Source organism: Sodiomyces alcalophilus, assembly GCF_042370955.1.
Source record: "Sodiomyces alcalophilus JCM 7366 unplaced genomic scaffold ACRALscaffold_4, whole genome shotgun sequence".
NCBI lineage: Eukaryota > Fungi > Ascomycota > Sordariomycetes > Glomerellales > Plectosphaerellaceae > Sodiomyces > Sodiomyces alcalophilus.
Genome location: NW_027263535.1, coordinates 2,535,096 through 2,556,697, shown reverse-complemented (window position 1 = coordinate 2,556,697; position 21,602 = coordinate 2,535,096). Strand labels below are relative to the sequence as shown.

General features: G+C 53.7%; 6 protein-coding genes across 6 annotated transcripts; 3 read left to right on the top strand and 3 right to left on the bottom strand.

Annotated features, from left to right (window-relative positions):
- Positions 1–1,540: 1,540 nt before the first annotated feature.
- On the bottom strand, positions 1,541–3,468 carry ACRALDRAFT_1070782 (uncharacterized protein; the record flags this gene model as incomplete). Its single annotated transcript, XM_071017798.1, has 2 exons — positions 1,541–3,214; positions 3,331–3,468. 2 exons carry the CDS (start codon positions 3,466–3,468, stop codon positions 1,541–1,543), a joined length of 1,812 nt encoding a protein of 603 aa, XP_070875098.1.
- Positions 3,469–5,292: 1,824 nt separating this feature from the next.
- ACRALDRAFT_2027704 (uncharacterized protein) lies at positions 5,293–6,831 on the bottom strand (the record flags this gene model as incomplete). Its single annotated transcript, XM_071020486.1, has 1 exon — positions 5,293–6,831. One exon carries the CDS (start codon positions 6,829–6,831, stop codon positions 5,293–5,295), a length of 1,539 nt encoding a protein of 512 aa, XP_070875097.1.
- A 1,017-nt stretch (positions 6,832–7,848) lies between these two features.
- ACRALDRAFT_2104870 (uncharacterized protein) lies at positions 7,849–8,998 on the top strand (the record flags this gene model as incomplete). The annotated part of the gene is made up of 7 exons (XM_071023214.1): positions 7,849–7,938; positions 8,040–8,065; positions 8,126–8,164; positions 8,240–8,268; positions 8,373–8,518; positions 8,578–8,675; positions 8,713–8,998. The coding sequence occupies 7 exons, from the start codon at positions 7,849–7,851 to the stop codon at positions 8,996–8,998; spliced, it is 714 nt and encodes a 237-aa protein (XP_070875096.1).
- Positions 8,999–9,520: 522 nt separating this feature from the next.
- On the bottom strand, positions 9,521–12,026 carry ACRALDRAFT_2104451 (uncharacterized protein; the record flags this gene model as incomplete). Its single annotated transcript, XM_071023185.1, has 3 exons — positions 9,521–9,671; positions 9,743–11,939; positions 11,999–12,026. 3 exons carry the CDS (start codon positions 12,024–12,026, stop codon positions 9,521–9,523), a joined length of 2,376 nt encoding a protein of 791 aa, XP_070875095.1.
- A 1,000-nt stretch (positions 12,027–13,026) lies between these two features.
- Positions 13,027–14,533, top strand: ACRALDRAFT_1063957 (uncharacterized protein). Its single transcript, XM_071016883.1, has 3 exons — positions 13,027–13,390; positions 13,449–13,527; positions 13,648–14,533. Exons 1-3 carry the CDS (start codon positions 13,240–13,242, stop codon positions 13,982–13,984), a joined length of 567 nt encoding a protein of 188 aa, XP_070875094.1. The 5' UTR covers positions 13,027–13,239; the 3' UTR covers positions 13,985–14,533.
- Positions 14,534–19,251: 4,718 nt separating this feature from the next.
- On the top strand, positions 19,252–21,395 carry ACRALDRAFT_2027700 (uncharacterized protein; the record flags this gene model as incomplete). The annotated part of the gene is made up of 6 exons (XM_071020485.1): positions 19,252–19,300; positions 19,391–19,459; positions 19,592–19,698; positions 19,761–20,332; positions 20,401–20,449; positions 20,538–21,395. 6 exons carry the CDS (start codon positions 19,252–19,254, stop codon positions 21,393–21,395), a joined length of 1,704 nt encoding a protein of 567 aa, XP_070875093.1.
- Positions 21,396–21,602: the final 207 nt, after the last annotated feature.

The following is a 21,602-nucleotide window of genomic DNA, read 5'->3' as shown; positions in this document are numbered from 1 at the left end:
CCTTAACCCCCACTTTGGGGCTGCATAAGCGATTGGCTCTAGGTATGTTCGTGGCCAGCAAATAGCGGGGTACTCTCGCATGATTTCCCCATATTGAAGTCAGTCCACCAATGGGTCAAACGCCCGAGTTGCATTACCCCACAGACCGCTAGCTGTGGAACCGGTCCCGTTTAGACAGCGGACAGGGATTCCGTTGGCCAGCTCCCAATGCTGGATTCTGGCGTGGGGATTAGGGTAGCATCGTACAAGTACTCGCATGATGTCTTGCCCTGAAAGTGGTCTTCCTGTCATCATGTACAGTCACCAAGCAAAAATTCCGACGGGTTCTTGACAATCCGGGTGATGAGTCAAGACTCCCTCATATCAAGCGAGCCGTCTTCACGAAATAGGGTGTCGAGTAGCAGACACGAAACGAACGAAATCACGGCCTATCTTCCTTAGAGAAGCTTCCATTACAGAACCAAAGGCTAACCGCCGGCGGCACCAGGGCATTGGCAAGTCCATGGCATTAGCTCTGGCTGAACCAGGAGCAGACAGAATCCTGGCCCAGGTATGCATCGATGTTATGTCATACGGCTAAACCTCAACACTGGACGCTTTGCCGCACCTCGGAGTGAAGCCTGTGATATTCAACCTTTCAGATCAGCGTCGGAAATTATCCTTACACGTCGCACAAATTCCAAGGGAGGAAGAAGCTCCCATTCATGGGGTAATTATCCCCTCGCATCCCCTCTCTTACCCCATCTCCACCCCCACCTCCCCTCCCTCCACACGGTCTTCCAGGCCCCGCATCACCCCCACCTTATTCACTAAACACCAACCCAACCCCAAACTTGAATTCCCATGCACACGATCTCCTCGTCTGTCCCGTTATACCCCTCCACGTTATGTTCCCCTTGACGCACCAGGTTGAGGAGAAAGGGCCGCGGACCCCTCCCGGGATCATCGTCCCGCCCGCTTATGCGTGTATCTTGGGCCAGATTTGCGGGGTAAAACACAGCTGCATAGGCAAGTACAGAATGCTCCGATGGATCTGCAGTGATCTGGGGAGCCTCTCACATGCGTCTCTCCCGCAGACCCACCTGGTATTTCTCCGGTAAGGTACGTTACATGGAAAGGAGAGGAATAGGAATGATAGCGTAAGAGAAATGACCTGGGAGCATTGGCTACATATCCTGACTGAATGGCGGTAACGTAAGATGCCCGGCCTCGGCCAAAGGGCCGGACACAGGACGGGGCGCATGCTTCTGCGGTGTAATTTTAACCCGTGATATGTACAAAGCATAGGGAGGTGTTTATTAACCCTCTCATGTTGGGATCTCTTATCCAGCAAGTCGGGAGAAGTAGATGGCACCCGCAGTGGCATTACGTTCCAAGAAACCACACAGCCAAGTAATAAGAGGACCATGCGTGTCATACCACGAGCGACGCGTCGCTCAAAGTCTAGGCCTGCTCGAATTCCCCCTCGAGTCTAGGCTATGCTTCGTCATCAACCCACATTGTCCTTATGCATGCGCTACGAAACCCGAAGAACAAACCCCTATGGCATGCTACCCGGGGCATGAACGCCATGGAAACCAAGAGGGATTGCAAAAGAACACTCGGCTCGGCCCAACTCGAGCAGTGTCTTCGCATCCAGACACAGGAGATAACTCTGCCGCGCGCTCCCGTCCAGCACCACGCTTAAAATGACGCCGTCATCCTCCGCAACCTCCCCCTCGCCGTCTCCGTTCCCCGGCCGCGCCACGAAAATAGGTTCCCCCGGCGTATGGCCCCAAGGCCCGCTCCAGATCAGTGCCTCGCGCGTCACCGTGTCCGTTTTGACGATACTGTCGAGGAGCGTGCTGCGGCCGCGGTTCGCCACGCTGTAGACGTAGCGGTGTCGCCTGCAATGGTAGGCCGGGTTGATGACCGGCAGCTCACCGGCATGCGGCGACGGGATGGACCAGACGAGCTCGCCTTGGCCCGTTATCGGCCCATTTCGTCGTCCTCCGACCTCGGCCTCTACTCCTGTCCCGCTCGGTGGTGGCGAGGGAATCCGGAACCGGTACCGGGCTAGGCGGGACTGGGCCGTCTGGATCCTGTTCTTCTCGTTCCAGAACGCTCCGGTTGCGCCATCCCGGTCGAGGAGGATGTCGTAGTAGAAGCTCTTTATAATGTCCTGGTTAGGGTACTCCATCAGGTCGCACACCACGTCGGTCCCGTCTTCCGTGGCTTCCTCGAAGGCGTTGACCGAGTGGAAGAAAAAAGCGGCGGGCGTTTCGAAGACGGCGACTAGACCGTTGTTTCCGCGACGGTCGACCACGAGCCATTTGCATGACTTGGTTTCGTCGAATTCCTCGATGGAGTCCAGGACGTTCCGGTCCCATGGCATCTTGGCACCGTTGAGGAAATAATGCGACACGGGAACGCACAGAACGACAAAGTTTGCAGTGAGAAAGAAGCTGTGGATGTAGCTGGGCCTGGCATGGTTGGAAACGGTGGCAAGAATGTCGGTGGTTCCCGTGGCCGCGTTGACGCGGAAGATGCGGTACGTCGAAGTCTTTCCCAGCTCTAGGTTGAAGTTGTATGCGTCTCCCGTCTCGGGATCGCGGTGGGCATGTGCGGACGAAAGAGGGCCCTTGAGGTCCGGATGGAGCGTCGTCTGCCTCGCCATGCCGATGGGCTCGAGCGAGTCCCTGTCTACCTCGACCAATTGCGCCGCATCGGTCGTCAACCACGTGTTGTGTATGCCGCTGCGATGGCCGCCGGATATTGCATCTGCTCCCCCTTCCCCATCGCTGTTTCTCGCCGGAAATCCCGGCATGTTGGTGTGCACCATGACCGCGACGTTATGCAAGTTTGGAGGGGCTTTGCGAAAGACGCTCATGATTTTGGAAAAGATCCCCACGCAAGGGTCACGGCGCTGGCCGAAGGAGTAGTGGTTACCAAACCCGCGTGCCCGAATATCCTCAACGAGCCGCTGCGCCTGACGCCTGGACGAATATAAGACCCGCACTGGCCCGTTTGTCCCGTTCTCTGGGGCAAGGATATCAAATCTATGCGTGTGGGCGAAGCCATCGAACCAGTGCGAGACATATTTTGTTCCGTTGGGGGTGCCCTCGACTTTGCATTCTCCCGGTCCAGTCCGGTAGAGGGAACCAGCGGCCCAGGCCGGAATATTTCCCTTGACAGACAGTTGTACAGGGCCACGCTCCTCCGTGAGGCCCTCAAACTGGACAGTCCTTGCGTCAGTTGACTGTCCAAAATAACACGACCAGGCGCGGAGGAGATATCCGAAGGACGCGCTCTCGACGGGGAAAGAGGGGAAGGGGTTGGCTAGGGACTCACCCCAGCCTTGTTCGGCCAGTCTTTGTAGGCGCCGTTGGTCATGTTTTGCACAAACTCATCGCGGTCGGCTGCTTCATCTGAAGGAGTGCGACGTATTGTTGCATTGTCGCGCATCGTAGATTCTTGAGAGGAGCCCATGGTAGCGGCCCATACTCTTTCCTCCCCGTGCTTGGTGTTATTAACAAGCCGGGTTGGGTTCTATGCCACAGACATGTATCCTATCCTTTGGTCTTGGGTCTGCACAGGAAATATGGAGAAGGACAGAAATGGGTTCGGAAGGTACTCGAAGCTCCGCAAATGCTTTCTACCAAGAACCGCTCATGCCCAGTCGGGTAAAAAAAAGTGTAGGGCGCAGTGTCCTTAAGTATTCCTAATGGGCTTTAAGAACAGAGGTATCAAAGTGCCAGATCAACGAAACCCCATCTTACACGTCGTCGGGACAGCTGCAGATAGATGGGACTTGCTCAGAGGGTGTGGTGACGTGAGCAAGGCCAAGGCTATCAAAGGCGACCCCAGGAAGGGAAATAGTGTGATGGCTAAATAAGGGTCGACAGGCAAGATGCATGTAATACTTGGGAAGGGACGTCTGATAAGAGAAGGAAAAGAAAACAAAAAGAAGAAGAAAAGATCAGTTTGGAACCGCCTAGCAGTGGTCACGTACCAGCTGCAGCCACTTAGGAAGGCAGGAGCAAGCGAAAACGGACGTATTCGGAAAGAAGCTCAAGGGAGAAAGGCCAATAGGCAGTTTCACTATAGAAGTGGGTGGATAATTATACGGCTCTTGACATGGCGCCTCATCAAGAGCAACGCACTTCTTAGCCCGCACCCCGTCTTATTGCTCGCTTGGCTCGGAGGTGGGTCGGTCAGCCGTGAAATCAAAGCTCTGCACAGAGCTTGGAGTTGGGTGCGTGCCACTGGTTGTTCAACGTGTTAAAAAAAAAGGCGACCCAAAAAGACGTCGGAGCCGGAGGGAGGCTGGCACGATGATGGAAAGGAGAGTGGCTTTCCCCCACCGCTTCGACGGACACGGGACGATCCCTTCCTAGAAGGGGTGCTTGGAGGTTCGTTTGGGATTGCGTCTTGTTAGCGAGTGCGGAATAAAGCCGTAGCAGCTCCCGCACGCAGTCCGCGTGGCCCACGCCTAATCTTGCAGGACGGACATCGGCATTTTACTTCACTTTACTATTTCCTTTTGCCTGTTTTTGTCCTGCAGCAGCGTTTAAAATCATGTTTATCTCAGAGCTGGATCGAATTGGTACGAGAAAGACCCTCTGGAATGACGGATCAGGGTCTTGTGTGGCTGAGCATGCGATTTTTTCGCTTATGACCAGCTCAAAAATATCCCAGAGCCACGTGTCCCATGACATGGAAAATGCCGGTGCGGGAACACCAAAGGCCCATAGAATGAAAGATGGAAAAGACAAGTACGGAAAACCCCCAGAGGGTAGGAAAACGGGAGGAAGCGAAGCAGGGTTGGAAACATGGAAACATGGGAACGCGCATTGGGAGAGCGGAATGCGACCGCTGTCCCACGCACGCGCGGGATCCACCCGAACGCCCGGGACGGCGCATTAAGTGACCAATCCGAGGCCGTCCTTGCCGAGGATATGACTTTTCTGATTGGTTGACAGATTAGCCAAGCGCTAGATAAGCGCCACGTTCAGCCACATTTAGACGAAGGTAAGTGGCTTGGTACCTACAAATTACGCCGCTGACGACGAGGACGAAGTAAAGTACAAAGTATTCGTACGGAGTAATTACCTGCTTTCATGATGCTATACTTCGTACGTGACCCTAATTCATCTCCATGAGACCAAAGATGAATCTATCTATCCTGCAACGCCTACAAAAAAACACCCCCAACAGGTTAAGAATGACCTCGTCCCGCTGTCCCATACCCATGGCACCTAGCTCTACGTAACTTGTCCGCGCCGCCGCGTTTGCCCAGGCTTGTCCGCATATTCAGCTAGCCGTCGTCCGGCACAGAGGACAGGTCCAGATTCTGCCTTCCGATGAACCTACCCAGAGCCGGAACAGACACCTCGCTCCGAACACATGACCGCAGGCGCTCACTCTAACAGGTATCTCGCCTCCCTCATACTTATCATCCGACTCATAGAACTCCCAGAGAGGCCGAGTTTCCGCTTCAGGACGTGCAGGTTCGTGGTGATGGATTGAATCATCCACGCTGGTATCCGAATCCGCCCTCGCCCGTAACGGTCGCATATTTGGGCTGGCCTGTACCTGCGACTGATCCGGGGCCCCGTCGAAATAATGGCCATAGCACACTGGACAAGCCTCACCCGTCCCGTGGGTGCCGTTCGCGATGGAATCTTCCAGCTGCTGCCCCGTGAGCGGCTCTGTGTATAGGTTGAAGAAGGCCTCATAAGCCTGATACGTGGCTTCTCTTCGATTCCAGGCCTCCTTCGTCTCAGTGAGCCAGGTGTGTGCGACGTCCCGGACCCAGCGAATCTGGTTGAGTAGCCGGGCCCCCCGGAAGTTTTGCGTCACCCTCGTCGACAACCTTTCGAGTTCCGGTATGTTGCTCGCGCCGCGGTTCCCTCGGGCGGGCAGGATTGCGAGCATATGCTCGTAGGCGAGTTTCAGCCGCTCATCCGAGACGCCGACGTCCTCCATCATCATGTTCCCCATCACGGTCAGGACAGTGAGGCGCCGGTTAATAAGCTCCCACACCACATAGCCAACCGCGTCTCCTGGCGGCGGCGCCTGGACCCCATTGACCCGCTGCAATGCGTCCGCCCATAGTTCTTGCATGGCCGTCCGCCGGGACGCAAGCTGCCCAGCCCCTACAGGACGATGTCGTCCGCGGCCCTCGCGGAAATAGCGAAAGTGCCGACGGCGATCCGCCAAGAGTGCGGCTTCTCTTCGCTGGGAGGCAACCCTATGGTAGACCATGTCCAGTCTGCGTGCCGGCGTGTCGACGGCCTCATCCAGCCTCCACAGCGCCCAGCGGATCCGATTGATGATCTGCAAGGCTGCCCGGTTCCGTACCGCTGAGGCGGCATTGTAGAGAAACTGCTTGATTTCCGACTTGTTGGCGTCGCAGAGACAATGAGGCGCCCGATGGCCATGCTCCTTGCATGCTTGCTCTTGTGATAGTGATTCGCGAAGCCGGTGGAGTGTTTCCCACGTGACGACACTCTCGTCGTTCGAGTTCAAGACGATAAGGGAATGGAGAACCAGATTCATGAAGCTAGCCCAATCACCCACATATCTCTTCACCCATTCGTTGTCGAGTGCTTCCTTGTTGTCTCTCGGTGTCCAGTTGATTCGAAACGACTGGATCGCGGCCGGCGGCACAGAGGAGATCCGTCCTGAGCATGTGGGACACATGGAGTTGTAGTAAACTTCGCAGCGCTCCCAGAGATGGCCCGGGCATGGCTCAAGTGCTGCACAGAGGACGTTGACCTTATCGGTGTGTACTCTCACCGGTCCCGCCCGTGAGGGACACTGGAAGACTCGTATTTCTCGGAGACACATGTTGGTGCGCCGTCGTGGGAGTCGTGGGGAGTCGTGGGGAGTCGTGGTGCTTCAAGATCGTCTGTCGATTTCTATTGTAACTGCTGCAAAGAAACTGCTGGTTTGTGTTATTCTGAACGCTTGACAGAGTAAGTTAATCACGATTATTGGAGTGTGGGATGCGAGCACGTCGGACGCTGGACGGCGCTATTTACACCCTCGTCTTCTTTATCACAGACAACACCGCATGGCCAGAGTCCTCGAACAAAAGCCCATACATTCAAAGGCCAGGGAACATTCCAACTTGACTCGAGGTTGGGCTCCCTTGCGATATTGATGTCCCTGAACCTACCAGTTTGGGATGTGGTAACAATGGAGACAAAGACACTCTTTGGGACGGGCCTGATGGCAAACCAACCCCCTCGACTCAGCCAGATTCACCGGAAACGGCCATCGCGGCTGCTTCGACAAAGAGTAGCCATATTTTTAGACATCCAATGGAAACCGACAGCTTTCCCGTCTTTGTCTTCTTTCTCTTGGAAGAGAAGAGGCAAAAGCTCGAGGGTTGCGAATGTTGTCATCGTCCTATTGCAACCCTCGCCGCGGCTGAAAGGACTGGTGACAGAATAGGAATTCTATTCTGGTTGAAAGAAAATGCCGCGGGGAGCTCAAAGGCACACTGGTAAGTATGTGTATGGGAAGAGAGGGAATTGGAAAGACGATTGTAATTGTCCGTCTCGACGAACTACCAGAACGTTGTACTTAGGTACCCTGTGAGTTTTGAAGTTCCAGAGGAGTTGTACATACATATAATTACTTGTAATCGCCAGTTGCGTACCTTGGTGGAGTGGCGCGGTAGTTGTGGCTTGTAGGTATGTGGCTTACCATATCTCCCCGTCCCGTCCACCCCGCAACCACCCATCACAAAGTAAACACAAACGTGCCAACCACGAAGCAACAGACACCGCGAGCGCCTGCCATCCCGATTTCCCATACAACCTCCGGCGCCCTCGACGTAGTGCCGACCTGATATCCAACATGGCCCCAAAAGACGGAAGCAAGGACAAAGATAGCTCCAAGGTGCACAAGCTTGCCCTCAGGGGTAGTGCCAAGCTTGTCGCCGAGTTTGTACGTCGAGACTCAACAAACAGATGACATTCCCAAGCATTCCGAGAAAACGGATGGGATGCGACTGACTGTCATTCTGATCATCTCTGATCGCTGAACAGTTCCAATACTCGATTCATACTATCCTGTGCGATGACCCCGGGCTCCCCTAAAACGTAAACGCCCATCGGAGCTAACCCTATGGTAGATTCCAGCGAGGTGTCTACCCAGCCGAAGACTTCACCGCGTACGTTGTCTACGGAAACCCCCAGTCTCGCCTATATACGACAAAGCCCAGCTAACCACCTTGTCGCTCCGGAAGTGTCAAGAAATATGGCCTCAACATGCTCGGTTCGTTTTCGCCGCTTCTCCCGCCGCCCGGTGTAGCGCAGTCGCAAGGCTGGCGGCATGCCCCGTGCAACGTGAAGCTGACAAGAACCACACTTTTTGCGCAGTCTCCGCCGATGACCAGGTCAGGGCATACATCAAAAAGATCATGAGCCAGCTGGACAGATGGATGAAATATGGAAAAATCTCCAAGCTAGTCATCGTCGTCACCGACAAGGACACTGGCGAGAACGTGGAGAGGTGGCAGTTTGACGTCCGTACAACCTTTTTGCCCGACGATGGCGCAGACCGACTAATGGAAAATAACGGCAGGTCCAAATTCTAGGGAACCCCAAACCTTCAAGATCAAAGGGTGCCACCAGGGATGCAGATCAGGAGAACGCTGGTCCTGGGTATGTATTTAACCACGGGTCTTAATCCACTTTGACTGACGCCCGATTCCTACAGAGCCAATTCCACCGCCCCTCAACCCGAAAAGACCGAGAAGGAGATCCAAGACGAAATCGCCGCGCTCTTCCGCCAAATCACCGCATCCGTGACCTTCCTCCCACAGCTAGCAGGCGATTGCACTTTCAACGTATTAGTATACGCCGACGCCGACAGCGAAGTGCCGGTAGAATGGGGCGACAGCGATGCCAAGGAGATTGCCAACGGCGAGAGGGTGCAGCTGCGCGGATTCAGCACGAGCAATCACCGCGTTGATACGCTAGTGAGCTACCGGTTGGCGGATTGAAGCCGCTGCTTGTAGGATGATGTAGCGGGATTGTATACAGTCCCTGTTTACTACTCAGGGAACGATGTAATGTGCTTCGAAGAGACTTGCTGGTGCAGTACAACCTACAGAAGCACTCATAGGGCGGTTTCGGCACTTCCCATGCGGCGCCAGCCGATGGGATATCAAGAGAAGGGTCTCATGGCGTAAGGCGTTGGTGGTCACAACGGATCTTCTTGTACCATATAATACCTCCGATGGAATCAAGGACCACAGATGGTCGGCACAGGGCTGATTATCCCCGACAACAACCCTTGGCGAGCTCATATCAAACGCCTGTCAACTTATCTATATTTGTCCAAGGTATCATGAGGCATGAGAGGCATAACCCTTATCTACACCGACTCCATCGTGGCGCTTTCTGCCTGCTTCCTTTCTTTCCCTTTGTTTAAAACCATCCCTTGCTACACGTGCATGTTACTCATAACCGAATCTCCCCTGGTCTGCCCAGACTTTGGGTGCTTAATGGCGACCGCTCAAGTCCTAGACCCGCTTGAAGAAATAGACGTACGCAAATTTGCGCATCTCTTCAACGTCCCCAGCCAAAACCACCTTTTCGTCGTTGAACAAGACCCATGATGTTGAGTCGCCCTCTTGGTTGGGCAAGGCCTTGCGGATGAAGGCGACGTAATGTCTAGGTTTGGATGTTAGTGCACTTGGGTTTACTTCATAGGAGCGAGGAGAGGTGCCTCAAGTCGAACGTACCCGGCATGGATGCTAGTGCCCTTATGGCACACAATCGACTGCAATTGGAATCGGGCAGGCAAGGAAGCACTGCCAACCGGCTCTTTGGGCTGAGACGAATCTGCTGCAGCCGGTGCGGCATCTCCGTCATCGAAGATGCCCTGGTCATCAGGATGACTGAACAACCACTCGACCGCGCGCTCGACATCACCACCGGTCTCTCTCAATGCCTTCTTTGCCTGGGGTGCACCAAAGCCCATGGCACCAAGCATCTCGATCTTCTCTGGGTCTGCTGCCGCCGCGGCGGTACCCGAGCCAGCGCCTCCCGAGCCGGAGAGGTCGAGAGGGGCGTCAATGTCAGGGTCTTCCATGTGACCGAACAACCATTCCATGGCGGCGTTGGCATCCGAGTTGCCCGTGGCGTGTAGGGCCTTCTCGCAGCGGTTACGAGGGAACCCCATGGCCTCGAGAGTCGCCAGTGCTTCTGGGTTAGGCACAAAGGCGGGAGCGCTGCTCTCCGGTTCGTCTGGAAGGACTTCCTCGGCGGGCTGGATGCCGGCTGAAAGATAGGCATCCAATGCAAAAGGCTCGTCCGGCACAATAACCGGGACGTCGATCTTGACGGGAACCCAGTTGATCACTGCCATCTTCCTGGCGTTGACGGCCAAGACTTCAGGGAACGTCTTGAAAAACGAGCGTTTGGTATAGCCGTCTTTACTTCCACATGCTGAGCAAGTCAGTTCCACTACCTCTTCGGCGGTGAAGTTGTCGAGGCATTCCTTGAGCGTAACAGGTTTATATTGGTCGCCCTTGTCCTCCGACCCTTCCACTGCCGGTAATTTCTCCAGCGGGACGTCTATGAAGATATTGTCCTGCTCGTTTGACGTGTACCGCACCTTCTTGCATGCGAGGCACTGCAGGCGCTGCTCCAGGACAAACCGAAACGGGCGGGTGGGATCCTCGAGGCCGGGAGGCTGGCTGGACCGCGAGATGAGTTTGAACAGATGCTGAAGCAGTTCAAACGCATCCTGCTGCCGCATCGTGGAGAACTCGGCATGACCGCGGCCAATGAGATGCTTCAGCATGGCTGGAGCCAGGCCTTTCTGATGCGGGATCTCGGGCGAGTGTTCTGATGCTATCACATCCGAGTCTGGCTTGGAGTAGCGGCCGGAGAGCAAGCCGTCAGCCATCTTGCGAAGCTGCGTCTCCAGGTCTGATGCCGGATCATCGACCACCGGAAGGTCGAGATTGGGCTGAAAATACCGAGCCCGGAACGACGGCAGGTCGAAAAGGCACTGAATGATGCTAGCTAGATAGCAGCTATTGCCAAGATTCTTCAACCCAGTCAGGCTTGGACCGAACAGTGGCTTCAGTTCTTTTCCATCCTCGGTAGTCATACTAAACTCCCATCTGAGATTCTGCTCGATTTGCATCTCCGTCAAACTCTTCTCCGTCTTTTGCTGCTCGGCAAGAATGATACCCCAATGTGCCAGGTGCTTGCCCAAATCTTCGTCGATCCTCTCCTCGTCGCACTTGTAGCAATAGACGTCTGCTGTCCCTTCCGGTGTGATTGAGCCCAGTTTGACGGCGACGCCGTGACCAGACTCGGTAGAATGGCCGAGAGCGTGCGAGTTTCCGTCCAGGCCACCCATCTGTTTCCTGCCACAGCCGAAATTTCCGCATTCGAGACAGAGCCAGAGGTTCTCGTTGAGGGTGCAACTATAGCAATGAGTACCGTCACCCTTGGCGACATTCCGTGACTCGGCCTGCTGCAACGTCAAGATATGTTCGCAGCTAGTGAGTTCCTGCTCCCAGGCCTTGACCTCTTCTTTTCGCGAGAATGTATTGGCCTTGAGGATGCCGTCGACGACTGGAGACAGTTTGGCATCTGTCTGGTCAAGCTCGGTGTTGCATTCGAGACATTTGACGGACGTATGAATGTTATATTTATCTGCTTCTGTCTCAGCAGCGATGGCGAGCTTGGACATCTTGAGAGGCGGTTCGTCGCGGACGACCACTTTACGTGATCGGCGGATATTGAGGACGAGGGGATGGTTCCGGAGAGCTCGGTGGAGGCCTGCATGGTTTCGTTCGCCAGCACACCCGCCGTTGAAGCATTGCATGCAGACGTCTACTCCGGAAGGATCATCGATTGAGTCGAAGCATTGCGTGCAATCCTCGCGGTAGACCGACTGGGTTGGCGTCGGCACGCGTAAAGCTGTTCATGTCAGCTTCATCTTCCGACAAGACAACCAGCGTCGAGCGCGGGGGCAGTACTCAGAGACTCGAGGTGTGGACACGCCATGATCCAAACAGGTTTATTTTGAATACGAGAGAATCAACGTATTCAGTCGTGGTGGATGACTGTTTCGCTGCAGCCTTGCGAGGAAAACGACCCTGGTTTCGATGTTGCTGGCACACAGAAGGCAACGGAGGGGCGAGGTAGATTCCAAATACGTAGCACCGTTGTATGTAACTGTAGGTATTCAACGGTGACGTTTGCCCCGCATACCAGCACAGTACTTCGTACGTAATGGACTGAGATTACTAATGGGCTTGACTGGAACGACCGTAAGTCCTACTATTCCGACCGTAATCAGTGGGTCTTAGTGGATCCGCGCGATAACGCAAAGTACCGGATGTACTGAGCCAGGTGGCTACTTGCTACTTCGTATAACTACCTCTATTACTTCGTACAACGTACCTAGTAGGTAAGGTATTCAATTCACGTCTTCCACCCCTCCATCAACACATCAATTCGTCGGCCCGTGTGCCTGGTTCCTACCAGTACCTATCTACCTAGGAAAATTGTGATGGTTGATAAGATAAGGGAAGTAACACAATAGGTGGTACCTATACTGATTGTACGTTGTATGTAGCTACTATGTACCTACCTTAACTTCTACATACAAATTGGGTGTGATACATAGGGAGGTCGGGCGTCACGTCATTGGCCCACTGATTACGGTCGGAATAGTAGGACTTACGGTCGTTCCAGTCAAGCCCTTACTAATTCCTTACCTTCAGCTCTCCATCTATCGGACAAATCACGTGACATAATACAACGTTAAATCATATTGTTAAGATATGATAGGCCTGTTCCCTTCTGCCACCACTGTCCTTGCCACCCGGGGGATCTGATACTCCGTTTTATCTTATCAATCAGTTTGAGAAAAGGTGGTCATGTGACCAGCCTTTGCCGAAAACCGAGTATACTATGACATTACAAGTCGTTATACACGATGACGATTGGCTGAAGGACCCGCTTCTATCACCGAGATCGCCGCTTGTCTCCGTCACAGTGTATCGCACCCCCATCTTTTTATTCTCTTCGCCTCCTCCTACTAGACTACCTGCCTACATAGCTTCCCATCATCCGTCATCATACTTCAACGACCGACCGCCATCAATCTCTTCGTCAAAATCAACGTCTTTACACCCACGACTTCAACAACAAGCTCGATTCGTGACGGTACAAACATCTGCCAAACCCAGAGCTATTGAAAAGAACGCCCGTCATGCTTTCCAGGACTATCCGCGCTGCTTCGCGCACCATTCTCTCTACACCCCTGCGGCCACTTCCCGTTGCTACCCGCCAGCTTGTACCGGCAGTTTCCGTGAGCGCGACGAGGTCATATCACGAGAAAGTGCTTGACCATTATTCAAGGCGTAAGTAGTTGAAATCAGACATTTGTGTGGATGGCAGAAGTGACTAACCATAACACAGCGCGGAATGTCGGTACCTTGAAGGGCGATGATGTCGGGTCTGGGCTCGTCGGTGCGCCTGCTTGCGGTGATGTGATGAAGTAAGTTAGACCCCTTGCCTCAAAGTCCCTTGCATCGTTTTCGACACTGCTGGATATCTCTTGCATACTTTCGTCTCAATACCGCGAGCGCTATTTCTACCAGATGCTAACATCAAGTAGAATCAATATCCGCGTCGACCCCAAGACCAATGTCATCTCCGACGTAAAGTTCAAGACCTTCGGCTGCGGGAGCGCCATTGCATCCAGCAGTTACCTCACGGAACTCGTCAAGGGCATGACCCTCGAGGAGGCCGGCCGAGTAAGGAACACAGACATCGCGCAGGAACTCAAGCTCCCGCCCGTCAAGCTCCACTGCAGTATGCTTGCGGAAGACGGCATCAAGGCCGCCATCGCCGATTATTACACCAAGAATCCATCAGCGAAACCTACCGACCTCTCGGGCACTGCCAAATCGTCGCCCGTCTCGGCTTCCGATTCGAGTGCCACCACGGCTTAAAGAGGACAAGCGAGTGTAAAACGACTGGTGATTGTGTGGGGGAATCGCGGCTGCTAAGTTAATTTGTCTGAAAGACGCATATTCAGACCTACAGAAAGCGGAGTTTGGGAAGAGTTAGGCTTCAAAATTTTGGAAGTGTATGGAGCACAAGCACTCTCATTGTTCTAGTCATGCACGATTCAAGTATGCGGGCATAGGAGGGATTCGACCGGCTGCATAAGATTGGGGCTCAAGCCCAGGAACAGGTCGCATTGAGTTTGTACGAATACATACTTGGTCACACAGACTGCCGGACCATATTGCTATTGCACACATTACTGTCGAGTATCTCACACGTCAGGCCATAATAGTTTGTGTTTGAGCAGAGGTAACCAGATGAGTTCCGCCGCCATCGGTCGTGTTAATCATAGCCCGAAATCCGTCTATCCCAGGAGTATGGACTGATCACTGCAGAAGGGGCCTGATCCGGGATCTTGGAATGGTCTAGTTTCAATGGCTGTCGTGATAAATGGTGATGATTATATTTTGGTTTTGTTCCTTGTCTTTCCCCAAAACATAAAACAGAGAGCATTCGCTGTTATAATCCCCAGAAGCAAGCTCTTCCGCGATGATGATAGGAAACTACGGCCATATCCGGCTGTCCTGTATGTACTGGGAACGGGGTTGGGATATTCGGCCCCAAGGATGTGTCTGCCATCACGTTGCGCCGGGATATCGCAGACGGACTGTCATTATCAGAGCCCGAAGAGTTCTGAAGCAGCGTTGGCTCCGCAAAATGCTATACATAGTATTGCTCGAGCCACGGACCTAACAACGATGCCAAAAGCGATGGCCTGCGCGACATTGCCAAGTCGTTTGCGTCGGAGACGCCGTTCCAACCACAGACTAACTGCCGAAGATGCGAATGTTCTGAACCAACACACAACATGATGGAATCGGCTACGACCACGGCGAGAGAGCAATCGGTCAGCACATTGTCCAAGAACTCCCCCACTCCAACGGCGCGCAAATCCCTACGCCCTGGCTCATGTGACGGCGACAACAACCAGGCCTATCGTCCCATATTTCTACCTTGCAGCTGGCTTTGAGCAGCAAGATACTGTCACACACTGTTTGTGATATGTGGGATGGCGTTGAAGGTCATGTGGACCCTGTTCCCCAAGGGTACGGGGCTGAACAGGAAGCCGGATTACTGGGATACACAATCATGCCCGAGGACATAGGATGTCCGATGTGCCGAGTGAAACCGACTCTAGGTAAAGTTCATGCCTTTGGAGGTTGGTCTCACTCTCTCTTTCGACCATCGCAACGGACCCCGAGTAGCGATCGCAGAGTGTTGGCGCTCCAGGCATGGACGAAACCAGTGGCATGTAGACCCATTGCTAACGGGTACGTGATATACAAGTCGGCGTGGTGTCAAGCGGCGTGGACCGGTTGGCGACGAACCTTTGGAGGGTGGCGCTGAGAGAAGGAGGCGAGCAGGCGGACACCAGAGAGGTAGGAGACCCTTAAGAGATTCACAACGACGACACTGAGCCACTACACTACACGTAGAAGGCAATGTGACCATTGTGCCCATAGAGGACAGGCCCCCCCTGCACCAGCCAGAGCTCATCCGAAAGCGACTGAAAGCAGTGTGCGTGGCCGGTTCGGCATGCAGAAATCCCGACATCCGCGGCCCATGCAACGTTCAGGGTCGAGGCGATTGGGCCCCATGTGAGAGGACGATAGTCGTGTCCCACTAGACCAGCAGAGAAACATCTCAACGTACCTGACAGAGCGCAAAGGTCAGAACAGCTGTACGGAAGAGATAGCTGTAGGGAAAGGATGTGCTGCCGCATCGCCATGGACGTGGATGCAGTCAGCGTTAACTGATTTTTCGACGACACCAAACAACGAGTCTGAACAACAAGTCTACATCTCTACTTGCGGCAGGCAGGTATGAAGCATATCGTTGATCTGCGGGCGGCTGGAGTCAAAAATAACGACGGCAAGTCCCCGTCGGGCGGCCAGATGCGATGCCGAAAGACGGAGAAGAGGAACCATGCGGTGTCAGAACACTGATAGATTTCTCTTCGTGATGCTCGCACCGACTGCTCGAATCCCACCGCCACTAACGACTGAGAAGATCATCTACCCTACCACCACGCGTTATGATCCTCGCTTTACTCTGCGTATTCGTCAACTTTGTGAGCTCGACTCGTACAGGGCCCCCAAGAGCCGCACTCGACAGACCACGACTGTTCTTTCAATCATAAAAAGACTACCTACGTGAAAAGCAATCCCTTTCCAATCCATGGCATCCATCAGCGAGCCATTTAACGCAGGGGCATCTGGGCGAATCGCGGCATCGTGGGGGACCGGGTGCTGTTAAAATTGCCGCAGTATTCGCAGTCCCTTCTCCCCTATTCCCCCACTCTGCCTTTTTTTTTTTTTTTTTTTTTTTTTCCCAGTCCCCATCTTGGGGGCGCTTGACCCAAGTATGACCTAGTAAACACCAAATGATTATCTCCCTTCGTCAACAGGACGTAAAAATGTCTCTCCTCGTCAGCCATATCGGCGTTGCCATGTGGGTATTGAAATGCAACAATTCTGAAAATGCGACAATGATCAAGACCGTCACGTCAGCCCAGAATTAACCGGTCCTTATCACTGGTGTCAGGCACAATAGTAAACGAAACCCGATATGGGATATCCCGCGTGTTCTTTAAGAGGCCTCTAATTTGCGGCCCCTCGACCACTTATAAGATGCCCAATGCCCCAGCGCCCAGTCCCCTCGGTCCTTGTGCAAGCGGGAATATTCCAATTCATAGTGTAGAAATTGTTTTAGATGACAAATTATTAGGGGGTACGTACTTCGTACGAGGTATTGGACTCGTCAGGGCTTCCTGTCAGACCGGTGAAATGGTGAATGACTGCAAAACGTCCAAGAAAGTGGGGAGCCAAATCGGTCATACCACCTATTGCCAGAGTGGGTTTTGTAGATGTTGTACCTGTACAGTAACTACTCCACGGATTCGCCTTCTTGATTTGTAGACAGTACCAAGTAACCCGTGTCCGTGAACTCCCATGGCCAGCGGGAATAACATGTTAGCTGGAACGTCCGAGTAATGAGCAAGACCGAATTGGCTAGTGTAAATTGAAAAATGGAGTTAGACTCGTAGAGAGCCACGGAGTCCAAAGAGAGTCGAGCCCCGTGGTCAACTGACTGCGCCATTTTTTTCCCTTTTCCCCTTTTTTGTCCTCGCTGTTTCTCGTTGTGGTCCGTGTCTTCAAAAAATAAAGCTTCCACTTGGCTTTCCTTTCCCTTTTCCTCTTCTTCCTCTTTTCCTCTTTTTCTTTTTTTCCCGCGTTGAAGAATTCCCATTATGCCCTGTTCTGCCAAGTTGTCAATGTTCGCTTCTTTTGCTTAATCCACGGGGTCCCCCGGAGTGGGCGTGTGGGAACTTGCCCGATTGCGACAGCCAAGCCATACCAAGACAACGGTGTCGCAACCGACCTATGCGAGTACGTTTTTTCTCCTTACGCCAAGGCTTGGCCTCTTCAAGAGTTGTTGGCTGACCTGTATCTCCCGACAGTCATGGACCGGCGCCCAGCAACGCCCAGCAACGCCCAGGCGTTACCCGTCGATCGCTTCGCAGGGTTCCCAGCGCCCAGAGAATACCTACAATCTCGAGGCCGTGTAAAATGAGACCGCGACTGTCACCAGCACGAGACGAGCATGTCTCCATTGTAGCGTCACGACCTGTCGTGACTATGCCCAGGATGCATATAATTGGCATCATGGTAATGCAAGCGGAAGCTTGAATTGGCCCAGCGTCACCCGGTTTAGTCGATTACGGGAACATCGAGTGGAATCGAACGTTCTCGAGTTTCTTCGACACTCGAGCCTCTTCCAGGGGCATATTGTAGCTGTATGGAACCCTTGAGTGTCTTTCATGGACCAAAATGCCCTCGTCAGCCATGGGTCTCTTCGCATACTTACAACGATCTGAAATCGCAGAGGAAGGTATCATTATGCCACGCAGGACGTGTTATCGGCAGTCGGAATCCGCCAACAAATGCCATTGCTTGGCCACTAACAAATCGATATCCGCCCGCCGAACGGGGCCAAGCGACGAGACATTCGGCGTCCAAAGATCCTGCCCCTGGACCCATTCCATGAACACACTTAAGTTACATATGTACAGGCTTACCCGGCCACATCCTTGTGATGTCCCAGCACCGTCCCGTCTTGGGACTTTGCTGGTGGAGTGGGATCTGCATAGCTAGGTATGGCAAATCGTCACAGCCAAATCACTCACCATACAACATACACGGTCAGGAGACACCCCTCGACGACACTCACAACCCCGCCGACATTTTAATCATAAACACCTCTGCTGCGTCTTGCCATCTTCAATCGTCGTTCTGCCGATTGAACCTACCGATAGCGACGCCACATATCCGGACGCTCCGGCGATTTTGAACCTGTCAGCAGTCAAAGGGTTGGGCCAGGCCAGGCGAGGCCAGGCCAGGCAATTGGTCCGGCACACCTCATCACCTATTTGAGGAGCGGGTGCTGGACGAACCGCCGCCGACCACCTGCCTCTTTTGCCTGTTCTTTCTTCCTTCTCTCCGGGCACCTTATCGCGGTCAACTGGTCATCTCCCGCGGCGGTCTTGATCTGTTCTTCGAAAGAAGGGTAATCCAGCAGGCTCTGGTACCATCACGGCACAAGAAAGGTATACCTACGAATGGTTACTCCGGACCAGGAACACATTTCTACGGCCTTGGCGCGAGTCTCCACCCCAGTATCAATTGCTTCAAGAAACCCATCCGGAGACCCACAATTCATGGATCGTTCCCCACGCTTGGCCGAGTCACTCCCAGTCTAATACTTACCTACCACTAGGCGTGCCCTTCCCACAGCGCCCTTTCTTGCGTCGCTTCCTGTCTTCGAATCCACTCCCGGCACCTCCTCTCTCTCTCGCCCCGGTTGCCACTCTTTCTGCCAGCAAATCTTCATCCCTTGGCTTCGCATCTCCTTCTCCTCACATCGACAAGTCCGCCAGATCCCCTACCAATTCTATGCATAAGCCTCTCGTACCCGTACTCTCGCGCGAATCTGCCGGAAGCGCAGACCCATCGTCTTGGCAGCAGTTCGATCGCTCTTGACACAACACCACACGACACGGCCAACCGACGACGTGTACATCGAACCCTTTCGAGTCCGAGCGAAAAAGAAGTAAAAAGACGAGAACTTCTTCTCCTCCAAATCGCCCATCATGCCGAACCTCAACCTGTCCGACCTCAATACCATTCTGACCATCTTTGGTACGTCAAAAGAGCCAAGACTCAAATCCCCCATCTTTCAGGCCTTGGCGCAGCAGGCGTATGTATCTAACACTGACATTGGTGACACAGCTCTTTACATTGTTCTCTATGGCATCCTTTCGGTCAAGATCAAGAATGTGTGGTATCTGGGTGAAGCACGTATGTATCCGTTTCGCTCGCCGCTGCCTTGATGGAAGGGCGTCCCTTTTTTTTTTTTTTTTTTTTCTTTGCCGGCTTCCACTTCTGGCTAGGCCCTTCTTCACCCCCTTAGTCTGACTTTCTCGTCTCCAGTGCCTGCCATGATCATTGGCATCTGCTTCGGTCCCATAGCGGCCAGGTATATCGTTCCGGACAGATGGGGAGGTGCACTGCCGGATCAGACACCTGAAATCACCTTGGTATGTGCCGGTGGCTCCTCGGTCCTGGGAAGTACGTGCCAGTCGCTAATCCAGTGTTCTAGGGCTTCATGCGCGTCATGATTGGCATCCAGCTCGTGATTGCTGGTTACCAGCTGCCTGCCAAGTACCAGAAAGCCCGCTGGAAGGACATGCTCATCATCCTGATCCCCGTCATGACCATGATGTGGCTTTGTACTACGGTTTGCATTCTCGCAACGATCCCCAAGGTCACGCTGCTGTCTGCTATGGTAATCGCTGCCTGCGTTACCTCGACAGACCCTGTGCTGTCCCAGGCCGTGGCGAAGGGCCCCTTCTCTGACAAATATGTCGCACGTCCCGTCCGTGAGATTATCTCTTCCGAAGCTGGCGCCAATGACGGGTTTGGTTTTCCTTTCCTCATGCTAGCAACGTACTTGATTCGACATGCAAGTGATTTCCAAGTTGAATTTGTCGATGGGCACGAAGGCGGGATCCATCGCCGAGCCGAGGAAATTATCCGAACTGGGGGTGGCGCTGGTATTGCCATTAAGAACTGGGTTCTCGAGACCATCCTTTACTACGTCATCTTGGGCGCCATTTATGGTGCCGTGGGCGGCACACTGACGCGCTTTGCATTGAAATTCTCACTCCGGAGGTAAGAAACATGCCCACTTCATATTACTATCATTATTTTCGCAGAACAGTGCTCACAAATCCTCACAGGAAATGGATAGATAGCGAGAGCTACCTATTGGTTCCCATGGCTCTTGGTGTACGTGCAGTCTCATTCCCCATCGCCGAGAGGCCCGTAGCCTTACTGCCTAAAAGATCACGGCTGACTTTCATGTTCTTTTTTCTAGCTCTTCTTCATTGGCAGCACTGGCCTTATTGGGAGCAACGATCTGATTGCCTGCTTCGCTGCCGGCAGCGCTCTCAACTGGGATGGAGAGTATCTGGCCGAGACGCTCAAACGCCACGACGAAGTCAACTCGAGTATTGACGTGCTCCTCAACTTTGGCGGCTTTATCTATCTAGGGACCATTCTCCCCTGGGACGACTTCCAATCGGCAGCTACTGGCATCACATATGGTCGCCTTGTCGGCCTAGGCTTCCTCGTTCTCCTTTTCCGCCGAATCCCCGGCATCTTGCTCACTTACAGGTTCATGCCACACTCGATTCGAAACTGGAAGGAGGCCTTGTTCGTCGGATACTTCGGTCCCATCGGTGTGGGCGCAGCGTTTTATGTTGAGCACACCAGGCATGTGTACCCCCGGCTGGATACAACCAACGACACCGAGGTAAACGACATGCTGCGCGCACTCGCCCCTACTGTGTACTGGCTCGCCTTCTTCTCGATTGTTGTGCACGGGCTATCGATTCCCATACTCGATATCGTCTACCGGCGCATGGGCGTTCAGCCGATCCAGGACGATGCCGTGGAGATGCGCCGGAAGTCGATCCACGTCGCTGCGCCGCCCAACGCAGTCGAAGGCGACAAGGAGACTTTCATTGCCTACAACCGCTTCTCGCGCCCCGTCTTTGATAACTCTCAACTACCCGACTGGCGCGACGAGTACCCGGAACCAAGACCGTCGGGCGACCTGGAAAGACAAAAGTCCGAAAGCGGGCTCTCTGCACCGCCCATCTCGCGGAACCGCAGCCGTAGCAGGAGCACAATACGTTTCGTGGATAGGCGTGGGGCCACCGTCGGGCTTTAGCGGCCTAGCAAGAAGAAGGCCTCCTCAACCATGTGTGTTCCCCATTGAAGATCTTTGGGAATATGGCTACTCTTGCCATGGTGACAAGATTGGCCTCCGACCTGGCGGTCATGCGATATACCCCAGCGTAAATGGGTTCATTAGGGCAATTTGAGGAGGCGTGTCCACTGAAACTGCGAATCACAAGGCCTTATGTGGAGGACTGGA

Coding starts and splice junctions, on each gene's coding strand:
- ACRALDRAFT_1063957 (XM_071016883.1), top strand. CDS start 13,240: ATGCTTTCCAGGACTATCCGCGCTGCTTCGCGCACCATTCTCTCTACA. Junction 13,391..13,448: donor GCTTGACCATTATTCAAGGC/GTAAGTAGTTGA, acceptor ACCATAACACAG/CGCGGAATGTCGGTACCTTG. Junction 13,528..13,647: donor GCTTGCGGTGATGTGATGAA/GTAAGTTAGACC, acceptor AACATCAAGTAG/AATCAATATCCGCGTCGACC.